The sequence below is a fragment of the Natator depressus genome, chromosome 7 (assembly GCF_965152275.1).
Source record: "Natator depressus isolate rNatDep1 chromosome 7, rNatDep2.hap1, whole genome shotgun sequence".
In the NCBI taxonomy this organism is placed as follows: Eukaryota; Metazoa; Chordata; order Testudines; family Cheloniidae; genus Natator; species Natator depressus.
In genome coordinates, this window is record NC_134240.1 from 100399612 (window position 1) to 100417162 (window position 17551).

A 17551-nucleotide genomic window follows, 5' to 3' on the forward strand; every position below is an offset into this window, starting at 1 on the left:
CAGAACAGTGGGCACTTCTTATTGTGTCAGGTGGCAAACAGGTCAACCTGGGGAAACCCCCACCTTTGGAAAATGAGGTGAATGATACCCGGCTGGATGGATCATTCATATGCGGAAGGACCTGCTGAGGTGGTCCGCCAGCATGTTGTGAACTCCTGGTAGAAAGGATGCTTCCAGGTGAATGGAGTGAGCTATGCAGAACTCCCACAGCCGGAGGACCTCCTGGCATAGGGGAGAGGAACAGGCTCCACCCTGTTTGTTGATGTAAAACGTGGTGGTGGTGTCCGTTAAAACTACTATGCATTGGACTTGTAATTGGGCCTGAAAGGCCTGGCAGGCTAGGTGCACTGCCCTCAGTTCCTTGAAGTTGATATGCAGGGAGAGCTTGTCCTGCGACCACAGGCCCTGTGTCTAGAGGTGTCCCAGATGTGCACCCCATTCCAGAGCTAACGCATCCATAACCAGGGACAAGGAAGGTTGAGGGTTGTGGAAGGGGACTCCTTCGCACACTGCTTGAGGGTTAAGCCACCAGTGGAGGGACATGAGGAACTGCCCTGGAACCATGACCACTGAATTCAAGCTGTTGTGCCCCGGGCAGTAGGCTGAGGCAAGCCATGCCTGTAAAGGTCTAAGCTGCAGCCTGGGTTACGTACGTGCAAGTAGCCATATGGCCGAGGAGACTTAGGTACCCCCTTGCTGTTGTGGTTGGGAATTGCTGGAGGCTTTGAATTATGTTCGTGATGGCTCGAAATCAGGTCTCTGGCAGAAGAGCTTGCGCCTGAACCAATTCTAATACTGCCCCAGTGAATTCTATTCTTTGGGTCGGTTCCAAGGCTGACTTCCCCAAGTTGAGGAGACCCAGTTGCTCGAATGTGTACCTGACCAAACTGATTTGGGACAGCACCTGCCCGCTGGTGCAGCCCCTGAGCAGCCAGTCGTCAAGGTAGGGGTATACTTGCACCTGCTGTTGACGGAGGAAAGCAGCCATGACCGACATGCACTTGATGAACACTCGGGGAGCTGTTGAGAGGCCAAATGATAGGACAGTGAATTGGTAGTGCTTGTGGTTGACCATGAAGCGTAGGAAGCGTTGTTGTGCAGGACAAATCGCTATATGGAAGTATGCGTCCTTCATGTCGAGGGCGGCATACCAGTCTCCTGGATCCAGGGAGGGGATAATGGTGCCCAAGGAGACCATGCAAAACTTCAACTTTACCATGCATTTGTTGAGACTGCGCAGATCTAGAATGGGTCTGAGACCCCGCTTGGCCTTGGGGATTAGGAAGTATCAGGAGTAGAATCCCTTGCACCTTAGCTCCTGAGGAACCTCCTCCACCGCTCCCATGGCAAGGAGCGCCTGCACCTCCTGGATAAGGAGTTCCTCATGAGAGGGGTCCCTGAAGAGCGACGGGGAAAGGGGGTGGGAGAGAAGGTAGGAGCAGAACTGGAGAGAATATCTCACTTCCACTGTGTGAATGACCCAGCGGTCCGAAGTTACTCGGGACCAAGCACGATAGAAGTGGGACAGATTATTCAAAAAGACAGGGAAGGATCCGGAATCGAAACTGGTGCACCGTCCTCAGGCACACCTTCAAAAGGCCTGCTTGGAACCTGATGATAGTTTAGTCGGGCCCTGGCTCTGCCCGGAAGAATATGTGGAAGAGTTGCTGACACTAGAGAGATTTGTTGGGACATGCACCAGATCTGGAACCTGGACCATTTCTGCAGGTAAGTGTGACATCTGGAAGACTTTCTATTGTGTAGTAGAACCTCTTGCACCAACTTTGAGCATGAGCTCTCTAGGTGCTAGAATCATATAGGACCCATGCCTTGAAGTGGAGGATCCCCAAGTTGGGATGTATGGTACACCCTTTGTCCTGAGAGAGAAGGTGCGGAGTGGCCAGAAGGGAGATGGGTGGGCACATCAAGAACTACATCCGGTAAGGGTACCAGGTCTGTCTCTGCGTAATTTTGATTGCTCCAACATAGCTAACTCTATTCCTCTTTATCTTTAGCAGGACCCTCAGCAGAAGAGGAAACTGAAAGAAGGTGTAAAGAAGGTCCTTTTCCCACAGGAGGAGGAAAGCATCACCCAGAGAGAGCTGACCGATTCCCACCCCAGAACAGTATCTCAGACACTTCTTGTTCTGGTAGGTGGTGAACTGCTCTGTGGACGGTATTCCTCACAGTGTGAATAAATCATTAAGTACTGAAGGGTGCATCTCCCACTCATGGTCATGTGGGAATTTGCGAATGAGCTTGTCCGCTATCGAGTTTTGTGTGTCTGGGAGGTAAACCTTGGACACGGTGATGTTATGAGAGATGCACCAGTTCCGTAGTTTCACTGCCTCCGTGCATAGGGAAGGCGATCTGGCTCCTCCCTCAAAGTTCATATAATACATGAGACTATGTTGTGGAAGGGGTAGGGAAGTAAAGTGAATGGAATAACCAGATCTGATGATCTCTTAGGACTCATCTATCAGACATTATGCGCTTCCAGGCACTGCAGAACGCTGCCAAATGGGTGCATGAGCATAGGTAGTATTAAGGAGAGGTCTCATGACACCTCAACCTGCACATCAAAAGTAGTGCTTAGGGGCAGGTGGTTGAGTCTAAGACTGGGAGCCCAAAGGCTTCCATTTTGGGAATTTCCCTTTATTCGTTTTGGGACAGATAGTGCCATTGTGAGGGGAATTGGGACAAATAAGGTCTCTGTTGGTATTGAGGGCTAAAATGTCTCTTTTGCCCTCATGTGTAGATTCCCAGTGATCTGGGAGTGGCCCTGCAATCCTTCAAGGAGTGGAGGAAGGCACCAGTCTTCTCAGCGAAGAGCTTGAAACCCTCAAAGTCCTCCTGTGTTCTAAACCTCTTTCAGGAATCCTGAGAGGTGAAGCCACAACGCCCGTCTTACCACCACAGCAGTGGAGGTGGTCCTGGCAGCCATGTCAGCTGCATCAACGGCCGATTGCAAAGGTGGTTTTTGCTACCAGCTGCCATTCCTGAATGATGACCTTGAAGGAGTCCCAAGAGCTCTCCAGTAGTTTATCAATAAAGTTGTGTAATTTATTATAATTCATGTAGTTGTACTTTGCCATGAGTGCCTAGTAGCTGGCAATTTGAAACTGTAAGGTGGCTGAATACGCCTTCCTACCGAAGGGATCAAGGCACTTCCAGTCTCTGTCATAGGGTGTTGTCTTAGAGTGGTGCTGTCAGCCATGGGATTTCACAGCGTCCACCACGATGGAATTATGGAGAGCTGCCTCCATAAAGATGATTTTCTGGCAAAGTTGTCTTTGTGGGATCTTGGTCAGAGCTGCTGTCAGAGGGAACACTTTTGTTGGATATGGTCCTTGCCAAGAAAGAAAAGGCACTGGGAGTGCTTGTCCACAACCGGGATCGCCTCGCTGAAAGTGCAAGGCCTTCTTGAAGGCCGGAGAGCTAGGCATATCCTTTTCCAGGTGGGTTCCCACCATTGGGGGTCAAAACAAGGACAAAGTCGTCTCTCTCTCTCTCTTTTTTTTTTTTTATTAGGCACAGCCAAATAAAGAGTCAGAAGAAAGCTAAAAGGTTTCTAAAAGCTAACTATTAACAAATGAAAATGAAAGTTAACGATATGCTAACGGACAGCTAAAGGCCCTGTTTCTATCTAGGGTGGTTAAGAAGGAACTGAGGGTGGTTATCCCATGTGCACTGGCTAGCCTCATGGCACAGCACGAGTAGAGACAGTGCATGTGCAGGCGCCAAAGACACTGCTACCGAAGTTCTATGATCAGCAGCGCAAGGACACAGACACACCTACAGTGAAGCACCCATAGGGACACTACTTGATGAAGGGGATCTTTGCAACTATTGGCCTTGTGCAGTACAGGGGCAAAAAGGTATAGGAGAGGGGTCACTATATTAAAGAAGTGGATAGTTGGGCTTCATAGTACAAGTTACACACAAAAAAAGCCCCCCAAAACACAATCTTTGAAATATTGTTTACCTTCAGTATTTTTTTTTAACAGGATTTTAAAATTCTCACTCCCAGCTAAACACATTGCTTTTCAATTGTCTATGTTACAGAAAACCACAACTCCATATATTCCTGTAAATGAGTTTGGAATAAATTTAGGTTGTGCGTACACTAGTATTTTTCTTAATCTCTCTCTACTCCAGCTCCACCAGCAGTAGCAGCAGTGGGAGAGCTGCCAGTGTTTTAAACTGTTTGTCATCTAAGGCCATGTCTACAGTACAGACGTGTATCAGTATAACTACATTGCTCAGGGGTGTGAAAAGTCCACACCCATGACAACATAGTTATACCAACCTAACCCACCGTGTAGATAGCACTATGTTGATGGGAGAGTGGATTAACTAGGCCAATGGGAGAAGCTCTCCTGTTGGCATAGGAGTGTCTTCACTAAAGCACCAGAATGGCACAGCTGTATGTGAAGACAAGCCCTAATTCTGCTTCAAACAGATCTGGTGGCACAATGGTTGCAATGCCAGCAGCAGGCTGTCCACATTAATGGTCCCATCAATGTTAACACCAGTGAAGCTGTGCTATGTGGTCATGTAATAATGGAAGATATTAAGAAAAATGATAGTGTAGAAAAGGTTCAATGTTTTAAAAATGTCAGGACTCAGCTCCTCATAGAAAAAAACATTTAAAATACTGGGTTTGGTGGGTTTTTTTTTTTGTTTTGTTTTGAATACTGGCTTAAAAACTCACTTAACAGATGTATATATGTGGTAGAAGAAGTTGACTTATATCTTGTAGTCAACAGGACATTTCTGTCATCAACTTCAATAGAGCAGGATCAGGCTCTTAAACACAAATAACTGGCAGGGAGAATATATACTATCTTATAGTTTTTTAAAATATATCTTTAACATTTTGAATAATTCATGCAATGTGCTATTTACAAGTAACAGACTCCATAATTTAAGAATAATAGTCTTTAGTTAGCGTGTACATATCTACATGGTCCATGGATGCTGAAAACACTTGGATGATGTTATATTAAAATAACTGCATACACAACACAGGACAACACTCCTTTGAAAAGGAGTTGGGGAAAGAGCAGCCCCATTGCTTTAAGATGCCCATTCTTAATCCATTTAGTGTTGCAGGCTGTCTGGTGTTAGCAATCATGTACAATTGGACCTGCTGCAGAGCAAAGAGCAGTCTTGCCCCACAAACTAGGGGACAGCCAATATTCTAGGAGACCCATCATAAACAAGACGTGCTTCCATAAACCTGCTGGGTCATTTAGAGGACTGGGGGAATAATGCTGACACTGTGCTTGTGAGGAAAAAATAGTAATTATATATAAATCTTGAGTTTTCCTAATATACTTGTAACTAAAAGTATGCTTAAATCACAAAATAAAATCACACATCTAATTAACATTTACAAAATTTATTAACTCTTATAAAAATCTATTTGCATTTTTTGCAGTAGTCAATTTAAGCTATTAAATCAGAATTCCCACATAATAGTTTTGCCAATAAAAACCTGTAGATTTTTTAAAAAAGGATATTTACAGAATTTTCATGAAAATATAAAACTTTAGTATCCCAAAATTAAGCTAACTAGATAAGAACATACAATTACATATGGGCAGATTCAGCAAAGTAATACAACTTCCAGACTGCTGAAATGATCATCAGTGAAAGGAGGCATCAGTGTTGGCACAGAAAGTTTTTTTAGTTGCTGTAATTTTGCACAAGCTCACCACAGTTTGGAAAGCAAATATATTTGGCTGAATTATGCCATTAAAAGAGGTATCACTTCTACTTATATAAACAGATAAACATATCTCCATTATACCTAAATTCACTGAATGCTTTACAACTCTATCAAATCTAAGTGCTCATCCATTTACATAAAAATCTGCAAAATCAAATACTGAAAAGATTTCAAAACTGGTTCTACAACTATTAAGGAGGTTATTTTCTTGTTCTTGCACTTGCTCTTGTTTTCCTTTCTGTTCCTCCAGCACTCTGAATCATGCTTATATCATCTTTGCCAAGTTCTCCTTTAGTTTTGTTTCTTGTTTCTTTCTGCAGAGTTATACTTTGACCATACTCTGTAAAAATAAATAAATAAATAAAAATAAAAAATTAACTGTAAATTTAGATAATAAATCAAACTTTTTAGCTGAAATTCAAATATTCAGCTATGCTGTTTTAAAGAAAAATATCCCTAATAAATATATTCCAGAGACAATACCCAGGAATACAACAAACCAGTTATGAAAGCTGCATTTCGACACAACCGGCATCCTTTAAAATAGATCCCTGAAGACTCACAGCTATTTCTGAAACCAGATTAACATTAATAAGTGCACTAAAGCTAATTCTTTTTCTTATATGGCATTTTGAAACCATGGTAGTCCATTCTGTACAAATGGAGTTCAGATACAGTGGTTAGCTGTGATATACACAGGGAAGCCTGTTGAATAAGCAGTCATGGACAATATGATGACTGTACTAATAGGCTCTGGTGGAGCAGCAGATCACACTGTTATAAATCACTATAAATGTCCAAAGATAGTGCTGTGACATGGTGAATGCAGGCCACCGTTCAGTAAGCGCGCTGCCAACATTCCTGCTGCCTTGTGGGTTTAAGCCTTTTACTAAAGGCAAAGGTTTCAACCAGAGTAACTGGCTGCACTTGATTCTTGGGGCCTTTGTGGAGTATTAGTCCCAAAGTTATACCATAAATCCAATTTGGTACTTTTAGTGATTTTTTTTTTAAAACTCATATGTAAAACTAAAGACTCCCAATAAAAATATTAAAGCAAGGAAAACCCTAAATTAGAATATACAGCAGTGGTTCTGGGTCCACGAAGAGCTGGCAGGTCAGGCTCTTCATTGTAAAGAAAAGACTAGACACCTGCATAGGAATCTAGAAACCAGAAGAAAGAGGTGCTGATCTCAGAAAAAAGTCACTAATGGCACCAGAGATCGTAGCTACCATCAAAAGCTGCTTGGTGGAAAGATGACCTCCAGCTAAAGAGCATTGTCCAGAAGAACGGTGAGAAAGGAATCAGGTACCTAGTGCATGTATAGCAGGAGCAGGGAGCAAGAAAGGGAACCAGAAGGCAGGAGAAAAGAATGAGAAAAAGGAACAAGACAAAACGGCAAATGTAAAGGGAAAAAATGGGGAGGTTAGCATGAGCATGGGATTGGAGGATCAGACAGCAAGAAAGAGTATGATGGGGAAGAAGGGACCAGGCAGAGGAGAAGGATGGGAAGGAACATACATACGTGGGGAAGATTAAATGAAGGTGAAAAAGATAGTGATCTTTTAAAATTGACATCACATTAAAAACAGTTATCTAAATATTTTCCTAATATTTTTTCATGTTAACAATTGTTGTAATTGCAACAGAGATGTTGTACAATTGCAAATAGATTGAGCGGAACGTGATTCATAATAAGAACAATTTTGAGGACTTGACATTTACAGTAACAAAGGAAAGTATTATTTATGCTACGTGCTATACAAACATGTACTAAGTGTCCCTGTGGCAACGAACGTTTAAGATTGAAATATTGGGATCTACAGTAATGCAAATTTTATCACTTTTATTCACAACATTAAGTTACATGCAAGATCAAGAATAAAGCACTTCCTTATCTAAAACATGCAAGTTTGCATTCACCCACCTTCAAAAATTAAACAATTATATTAGGTAACTGAAAATAAATCATTGCCATACCTGATTTTAATTTTTTGGCTGCCTTTTCATCCTCTGGCAAGTGGCGTTTTTCCCTGAGAGAAGTGGAACTAGCTACTTGAGTTGTGAGATCAACCTGTTTTCTTCTGCCCTTTTTTGATGCCTGGGAAGTAATATTTCCCAAAGGCACATTTTGGTCTTCTTTAGGAACCTTCTCTTTATCATTTTCTGGCAAGCTGCCTTTTCCTTGGAGAGAAGTGGAACTAGTTGCCTGTGTTGTGAGATCAACCTGTTTCCGTCTGCCCCTTCTGGGTGGATTAGCTTTTACCTCAGTAGTATTTCCCAAAGGCACATTTTGGTCTTCTTTAGGAATCTTCTCTTTACCATCATTTTCTGGCAAGCTGCTTTTTCCTCGGAGAGAAGTGGAACTAGCTGCCTGTGTTGTGAGATCAACCTGTTTTCTTCTGCCCTTTTTTGATGCCTGGGAAGTAATATTTCCCAAAGGCACATTTTGGTCTTCTTTAGGAACCTTCTCTTTATCATCATTTTCTGGCAAGCTGCTTTTTCCTCGGAGAGAAGTGGAACTAGCTGCTTGTGTTGTGAGATCAACCTGTTTCCGTCTGCCCATTCTGGGTGGATTAGCTTTTGCCTCAGTAGTATTTCCCAAAGGCACATTTTGGTTTTCTTTAGGAACCTTCTCTTTACCACCATTTTCTGGCAAGCTGCCTTTTCCTTGGAGAGAAGTGGAACTAGTTGCCTGTGTTGTGAGATCAACCTGTTTCCGTCTGCCCCTTCTGGGTGGATTAGCTTTTACCTCAGTAGTATTTCCCAAAGGCACATTTTGGTCTTCTTTAGGAATCTTCTCTTTACCATCATTTTCTGGCAAGCTGCTTTTTCCTCGGAGAGAAGTGGAACTAGCTGCCTGTGTTGTGAGATCAACCTGTTTTCTTCTGCCCTTTTTTGATGCCTGGGAAGTAATATTTCCCAAAGGCACATTTTGGTCTTCTTTAGGAACCTTCTCTTTATCATCATTTTCTGGCAAGCTGCTTTTTCCTCGGAGAGAAGTGGAACTAGCTGCTTGTGTTGTGAGATCAACCTGTTTCCGTCTGCCCATTCTGGGTGGATTAGCTTTTGCCTCAGTAGTATTTCCCAAAGGCACATTTTGGTTTTCTTTAGGAACCTTCTCTTTACCACCATTTTCTGGCAAGCTGCTTTTTCCTTGGAGAGAAGTAGAACTAGCTGCCTGTGTTGTGAGATCAACCTGTTTCCGTCTGCCCTTTCTGGGTGGATTAGCTTTTGCCTCAGTAGTATTTACCAAAGGCACATTTTGGTCTTCTTTAGGAACCTTCTCTTTACCATCATTTTCTGGCAAGCAGCTTTTTCCTCGGAGAGAAGTGGAACTAGCTGCCTGTGTTGTGAGATTAGCCTGTTTTCTTCTGCCCTTTTTTGATGCCTGGGAAGTAATATTTTCCAAAGGCACATTTTGGTCTTCTTTAGAAACCTTCTCTTTATTATCATTTTCTGGCAAGCTGGTTTTTCCTCGGAGAGAAGTGGAACTAGCTGCTTGTGTTGTGAGATCAACCTGTTTCCGTCTGCCCTTTCTTGGTGGATTAGCTTTTGGCTCAGTAGTATTTCCCAAAGGCACATTTTGGTCTTCTTTAGGAATCTTCTCTTTACCATCATTTTCTGGCAAGCTGCTTTTTCCTCGGAGAGAAGTGGAACTAGCTGCCTGTGTTGTGAGATCAACCTGTTTTCTTCTGCCCTTTTTTGATGCCTGGGAAGTAATATTTTCCAAAGGCACATTTTGGTCTTCTTTAGGAACCTTCTCTTTATCATCATTTTCTGGCAAGCTGCTTTTTCCTCGGAGAGAAGTGGAACTAGCTGCTTGTGTTGTGAGATCAACCTGTTTCCGTCTGCCCTTTCTGGGTGGATTAGCTTTTGCCTCGGTAGTATTTCCCAAAGGCACATTTTGGTCTTCTTTAGGAACCTTCTCTTTATCATCATTTTCTGGCAAGCTGCTTTTTCCTTGGAGAGAAGTGGAACTAGCTGCCTGTGTTGTGAGTTCAACCTGTTGCCTTCTGCCCTTTCTTGATGGATTCACTTTTGCCTGGGAGGTAGTACTTCCCAAAGGCACGTTTTGGTCTTTAGGAATCGCATCTTTATCATCATTTTCTGTCCAGTTACGTTTTCCTCTGAGAGAAGTGCAATTAGCTGCCTGAGATGTGAGAGAAACTTGGTTCCTTCTGCCCCTTCTTGATAGCTTCTCTTTTGTAGGCAAAACAATAGCTTCAAAAGGCACATTTTGACTTTCTGACATCTCTTCTTTACTGCTATCTCCTGGCAAGGTGCATTTTCCTCCAAAAGAAGTGGAGTTAGCTGCCAGCACTTTATGATCAACCTGTTTCCTTCTGCCCCTTCTGGATGTATTCTCTTTTGTAGGGGAAGCAGTAGATTCCAAAGCTGCATCTTGGTCTTTTTTGGCATCACTTTCTGGCAAGCTGTATTTTTTTCTAAGAGAAGTGGAACTAACCTTATCTGGTGTGAAATCTACTTCTTTCCTTCTGCCCCTTCTTGAGAGATTTTCATTTGCTTGGGAAGGAAAGTTTTCTGAAGTCTCATTTTGGTCTTTATCATTACCTTCAGATAAAACGTGTTTTCCTCTGAGAGAAGCAGAACTGGCTTCCTTAAGTTCAAAATGAACTTTTTTCCCTCTGTCTCTTCTTGGTGTATTTTCATTTGCTTCTGTAGGATTATTTTCTAAAATCTCAATTTGTTTGGTTTCGGATGCTTCCTGTTTGTCATCACCTTTCCTTATCCTCTTTCCGTGTCTAAGAACAGTTCTCTCATCATATACCATTGCAGCAGTTGGATTGTTTTGGGCTTCCTTGGTTTTGGAACTTTGCACTGTCTGTAGAGATCCTAGAGAATCCTTTGTAGAAATTGTCTCTGGTTCAGTTTCTGATATATTTTGTGGTATCATTTTTTCATTTTTGGCAAATTCACCTTCCTTAATGTCCAGTATACCTTTTTGACCTCTGTTATTTCCATGTGTTTGATTAGTTTTTTTAATTGAATTCCTGTTTGCTTGCAAGCTATAAACATCAAGTGGTGCGTCATTTGTGTTTTCAAAATGTGACTCCTTTAACTTTAAGCTTTGACCTGTTTTTGCTTCCTTATTTCCCTGAGCTGCTTTTGTCTCATTTTTTATAGATTTGTGTGTTTTAACTACAGTTTCTTTTGATGTTCTCTTGGCTTCCTGGACACTTGTTATGTTTTCAGGTACCATCTCTGTACTTACTTTCTTTGTTTCCTCTAATTGCTTTCTAGATTTTACTCTCAAAGATTTTCTTCCTTTCATCTCTGTTACCATAATTTCAAGGGTTGGTTTATCGATTTCAGATTCTTCTACTGCAGCAGCCTCAATGGTACTGTTGGCAAAATCCTGTTCATCTGTTTGTACACACTTTACTGTTTCTGCTCTACAAGGATTCCTTGTTGTCTGTCTTTGGGATTTTTCTTTTGCATCATGTTCCTCTGCAAATTCCTGTTTGTTATCTTCAGTTTTCCCTCTTCTGGTTCTTTTAGCTGGAACTAATGATTCTAGCATTTCTAATTTTTTCTCCCTTCTGGACCTCTTCCTAACTGACAGAGCCACCTTTTCATTATTTTCTACACTACCTTGATCAGACTTATCTTCAGGTGCTATAAGCCCTGTTTGCAGAGGGTGCCCTCTTACATTTTTACTGCTACTAGATTCTCTTTGCCGTTGCATAGCTGGTTCTTGAACTGGATCCATTTTGGTAAGTAAAAGAGAGATTACTGAATTTGAGAGATTATGGCTCTCGGTTGGAGACCCATCACTTATTTTTTCTTTTTCAATATTTTCTATATTTTTCACAATTTCTGACTCCTTAGGTGAAATACATGCATGTTCAAAGTTTTCTTGCAATTCTTGTTCATTTTTAATGTTTCTATTCCTAGATCTCACAAATGGGAGTGATGTTTTTTCAAGTGAATCTTCCATTCTTTTCTCTTGCTTCAGTTCTTCTCTTTCATAATTTCCTCTAGATTCTAAAACAAGTAACATTTTTCATTAAAAACACAGAACAAAAGGAGCAAGAATAAAATTAGTAAAATAAGTGCACAACGCGCCTGATCAAAATTACCTCTAAGCTTAGGATAGGACTATTTGATTCTATTAAAATGGTAATGACAGGTTTCAGAGTAGCAGCCGTGTTAGTCTGTATCCGCAAAAAGAAAAGGAGTACTTGTGGCACCTTAGAGACTAACAAATTTATTTGAGCATAAGCTTTCATGAGATACAGGCATGCATCCGATGAAGTGAGTTATAGCTCACGAAAGCTTATGCTCAAATAAATTTGTTAGTCTCTAAGGTGCCACAAGTACTCCTTTTCTTTTTAAAATGGTAAGTTAACGAATATTTAATATTCTAAATAAGATATTTGAGTGACTTCTACAGATTCAACAATGAATGATTTTCAATTACACAGTTAAAGGAAAGAAATGTTATTTTATTGGTTGGGCTACTGATATTTTAGAATGAGAGAAACTTGAATACATTTGATACTTTAGATATGATTATTTCATGACTGTTTAATAACCATTGGTAAAGGATATAATTACGGTTGCTATGATGATTTGGGGAATCTGTCTCTGTACAACTTATGAATTCTGATTGATTTTATGGATTCTATATATAAAATTCTAACTCTCATGCATTAAATCAGCCATTGGCTGACAATTACATTGTCATACACCACACATTCAGCTGGAAGGCTTCTCCCACATAGAACAATCAAAAGAAGTCATTAACATTTAATGATTGTGCTCTGGAAGGAAAATGGGTACGCTAAAGAGGGTGCTTGGGCTGTAAGAATCCAGTTATTCCAGGTGGTCTGCAGGGATGCTGGCTGCAGCAGTGGAAGTTCTCTAGCAGGACAGGAGAGGTGTTAGAACTGGCTTTTAAGAACTGTGAGGCTGGGAGGTTCATTCTGGGACATGTTTTCTGAGCTAGAGAGAATCTTTTGACTCTCTGACCAGCCCAAATTGATGAGAGCTTGCTGCAAGAGTCAGAGAGGAGAATCCATAACCTGGAAGAGAAGGCTGAACTGGAAGAGAGGTGACCTGGGATCCTGAAAAGACACTGACCAAATCCCAGAGAATGCTCAAGAGTGCTGAAGACTGAATCTCATGCCTTTTTTTCCTTTCTTTTCAGATTTTTCTGCCAAGTGATTTTGATACGCGGCACAAAATCCTGTTAATCTCATTTGTATATATTTAGCAAAATCTACATTAAGGCAATATTAAAGCTTCATACAAAAACCAAAAAGTCCTGAAATGTGAAAGTTGATGCTGCATTAAGAAAAGGGTACCACTGTATTTAGTAGCAGTAAGAAAATCACAGCTAAATGCACAAGATAGTGTTGGGTGATTCAATAGACAGCATTCTTACCTTCAACTCAGTTTTGAACCAGCATAGTGTTAAAGGAATAATATGTTTTTGGAAGTCTTTCAAAAGAGATTTAATTTTAAATGAAGTTTAAGAGCGGGATTTTTATGCTGGTGGATCTACAGATGTTACTAACAGCATACTACATTCATAAATTCCAATTCCCAGCAGCAAGTATTCAAAATTATCACTGCACAAACTAAATTCAATATTTTCTGTGTATTCTGGCATTTTCAAAAACACACACATTTAAGATACATTGTAAATTACAGCTTTAAAAATGCACATTTGCACTTACCACGTTCACGTTTAGGATCAATATGAGGAGAATTATTTTCTTGCATGAGATCCGTAACTTTGACCTAACAAAATTAAAAAATAATCAGTAAATCTGTGGCTGGCAGTGCTAAGGACAAGAAGAAGATTTTAAGTATACTAAGAACAAAAGAAATGCTAATAATGGTATAGACCCCCTACTAGAAGGAGATGTTAAAACTGTTAATGATGCAAAAAAGGCAGGAAGTATTAACATTTCTGTTCTATATTTGGAAAGAAGCAGGACAATATACTCTTATCACATGAGGATGATGAGATACTTTCCAGTCCATTACTAACTAAGGAGGATGTTAAACAACATCTGCTATGACTAAATATTTTTAAATTGTCAGGCCCTGGTAACTTGCACTCAAGAGTCCTAGAAGGCTTAGCTGAGAAGATCTCTGGCCTGCTCATGATCATTTTTAATATATCTTGAAATAACAGGGAAATTCCGTAAGTCCAGAAGAGTGGTTATGTGCCAATATTTAAAAAGGACAGGCAGGATGACCTAGGTAACTAAAGGATGGTTAGCCTGACATCAAACCCAGGCAAAATAACGAAAAAACTGAAAAGAGATTCAACTGATAAAGAATTAAAGGATAGAAATACAACTAATTCCAGTAAACATGATTTTATGGAAAACAGATCTAGTGAAACAAACCTGATTTCATCTACTTTTGAAATGACAAGTTTGGTTGAGAAAGGTAATTGTTTAGATGTAATATACTTAAGAATTTTGTAAGGCATTTTTGACTTAGTATCACTCAACATTTTGATTAAAAAAATAGCACTATACAATATCAGTAAAGCACATTAAATAGAATAAGAACCAGCTGACAGAGCTAAAAAAAAGGGATTTGTCAGTGGAGAATCGTTATCAAATGGGGGTGTTTATAGCAGGATTCTGTAGGAATTGGTGCTAGGCCTGTTCAACATTTTCATCAATGATCTAGAATCAAATATAAAATCATTGCTGATAAAACTTGCATATGACACAAAGATTGACTGAGTGATAAATAATGAGGACAGGGTTGACATCATAGAGAGTGGTCTGGATCACCTGGTAAACTGATCCCACTCAAACACAATGTGTTTTAATGCAGCTAATGGAAAGTTATACACATCTAAGAGACAAGCAATGGGGGCCATATCTACAAAATAGGGGATTGTATCATGGAAAGCAGTAACTCTGAAAAGGATTTAGGAGGTCAGAGAGAGAAGGCAAACCAACATGACTTCTCAGTATCACTCTGTGGCAAAAAGGGCATCCTTAAATATATGAACCGGAGAATAGTGAGCAAGAGTTGGGAAATGATCTTACCTCTGTACAAAGCATTGGTGAGACCAGTACTGGGAAACCACATACAATTTTGATGCCCATGTTTTAAAAATAATGTTAAAAAATTGGAAAGGGTGCAGTGAGAGACTCAAAGAGCTCAATCTGCTTAGTTTATCAAATTGAAAGCCAATTTGATTACAGTACATTCTCAGGAAGAAAAATTTCAAGTACTAAAGAACTCTAATCTAGCAAAGAAAGATATAAGAATCACCAATAGCTGGAAGCTGAAGCCAGACAAATCCAAATTAGAAATAATGCACAAATTTTTAATAATGAAAGCAATTCACAACCACGGGCACAAGCTACCAAGGGAAGTGATGGATTCTTAATGAGAAGATATCAAGAGATGGAGAATCCACCACTGCCCGTGTTGTGCTCAGTAACTTATTTAGTATTATTTCTGGAACACATGCATCAGCCAAATAAGTTATTGAGCTCAACACAGGGGTAACTGGATGAAATTTTATAGCCAGGAGGGTAGTATAGATAATCTTATGGTATCCTCTAGTCTTAAAATTTATGAATTTGACTACAACTGAAATTACCAAAATAATGTAACAAGATCTTTTACCTTAATTTCCTTTGGTGTATCAAAAATTTCTTTAACACCAACATAATCCAGTTCAGAATTTGAATATTTTTGTTTAGGCTCAGCCATAAGTTTTTGCAATCCCACATAGTCATCAACTGGTAGATATTTTTCCCTTGGTGTCCTCAGTAGTCTGCTGATACCAAACATGTCTTCTACTGGTTCAACTCTTTCCTTTGTCTTCAATAGCCTTTTGATTCCTACCATATCTTCTGATTGGATTCTCTGATTAGATGTTTTCATAATATGGCTGATCCCTATCTTGTCTTCCACTGGCTGACATTTCTGCTTTTGTGTTGTCTTCATAAAATAGACTCCCACCAGATCATTTACTACTTGCTTTTTTTGTGCTGGAGTCTTTAGTAATCTTTTTAAGGCAATTTCATCTGTAAGAGGTTCCATCTTCTGCTTTGGAGTCCTCAAGAGCCTTTTGACGCCCGAGAGAGCCTCGACGGGTTCGGTCTTTTGCTTTGGTGTCCTCAAGAGCCTTTTGATGCCCGAGAGAGCCTCGACGGGTTCGGTCTTTTGCTTTGGAGTCCTCAAGAGCCTTTTGACGCCCGAGAGAGCCTCGACGGGTTCGGTCTTTTGCTTTGGTGTCCTCAAGAGCCTTTTGATGCCCGAGAGAGCCTCGACGGGTTCGGTCTTTTGCTTTGGAGTCCTCAAGAGCCTTCTGACGCCCGAGAGAGCTTCGACGGGTTCGGTCTTTTGCTTTGGAGTCCTCAAGAGCCTTTTGATGCCCGAGAGAGCCTCGACGGGTTCGGTCTTTTGCTTTGGAGTCCTCAAGAGCCTTTTGACGCCTGAGAGAGCCTCGACGGGTTCCGTCTTTTGCTTTGGAGTCCTCAAGAGCCTTTTGACGCCTGAGAGAGCCTCGACGGGTTTGATCTTTTGCTTTGGAGTCTTCACAAGCCTTTTAGCTCTCACTGTCACCTCAGTTATATGCTTTTCTGGCATTACTAACGGATTACTCATTTCCACCTTCTCTTCCAGTACAGTTCTCTCTTTTTTAGGAGTCTGCTTTAACTTAGCAGCCACAAAAGCAGAATTTGGAGACTTCTCCAGACTCAGGAAGCGAGATACAACATCTTGACTATCTTTTCTCTGTTGTGACATGCCGGATGTACTTAATGGTGATATTACCATCTCTCCTGTAATAAAATTAGGTTTATGTAATTCAAAAGGAAATTTAAGCAAGGAAGTCAAGTATGCAAATTGCTGAAGAAGTATCAGGCACGCAAAGCTTCTGCCCCTCGCACCAAAATCTAGTCTTATTTAAACAAGTAACTTGGTAATTAACAATGAAAAACAACATGAAGGCACGACACAAATTTTAAAAATGAGTTTTTAATTGAATTAAATATGAAAATGAATATAACTAGTGTTCCTTCTGTTATTTTATCCAATATTAAGTTAAATTTCTTGTGTACTGTCCCTAAACTTTAAACGTGCTGCAAACTTTGTTTTGAAGATGCATAACATGTAAGCATCAGGTGGAAGCTGATTTTTTTGGCATAAGGGGACATTTGGCATTTTTGGCACTGGAAAAGGTGTGGCGGACAAAAAAACTTGTGCAAATAAGCCATTAAAGTGACCAGTAATGCAGTAAATGTTGATACTGAAATTTGCTTCACCTCGAACTGCTATTTCAGTCTGTCTTGTAGACTCAGAAAACAAACTGTCAAGTTCATATATGGTATATTGTTTTAAAGGTTTTTGTTGTTAACCACAGTTGTATCTACACTAGATTTTCCCTACAATTTCTCAAGGTTGCTAACACAAGTAGCTATAACATAGGCAAGGTACTGGATCAGTAGAGCCCTGTGTGGATACAAATGTATATCCGCGGATACAGATATCCGTGGATATAAATTGGTATCTGCAGAACCTCAGGGCTCTCCTGGGAACCACAGTGGCAAAAGGAGCAGAACACGGGGCTGCTGCTCCAGGAGCCAGCACCCTTTGCTGGCAGCTCCTCCGGTGAGGCTATACTGCCCAACCCGGCCCCCATCCCTTCCACGCAGCTGTCTGCGTCTCCTGTCTGGGGACATGCACAGCACCTGAACACAAGAGCATGACCAGGGACAACTGCTGGTGGGCCTGATTCCCGCCCCAATGGACAAGGTTGGGGGCGGTACAGCCACACTGGAGAAGCTGCCAGCGTGCGGCAC

At 40.9% G+C, this 17551-nt stretch overlaps 1 protein-coding gene across 1 annotated transcript in view; it reads right to left on the reverse strand.

Annotated features, from left to right (window-relative positions):
* Positions 1 to 5148: 5148 nt before the first annotated feature.
* The window catches only part of MKI67 (marker of proliferation Ki-67), a 38433-nt gene continuing 26030 nt past the window's right edge, over positions 5149 to 17551 (reverse strand). Inside the window, exons 14-17 of the mRNA XM_074959152.1 lie at positions 15369 to 16531; positions 13439 to 13502; positions 7713 to 11741; positions 5149 to 6074 (exon numbers count right to left, since the gene is read on the reverse strand). Coding sequence (XP_074815253.1) covers positions 5935 to 6074; positions 7713 to 11741; positions 13439 to 13502; positions 15369 to 16531 — 5396 coding nt within the window. The 3' untranslated portion in view covers positions 5149 to 5934. The remainder of the gene's footprint in view (positions 6075 to 7712; positions 11742 to 13438; positions 13503 to 15368; positions 16532 to 17551) is intronic.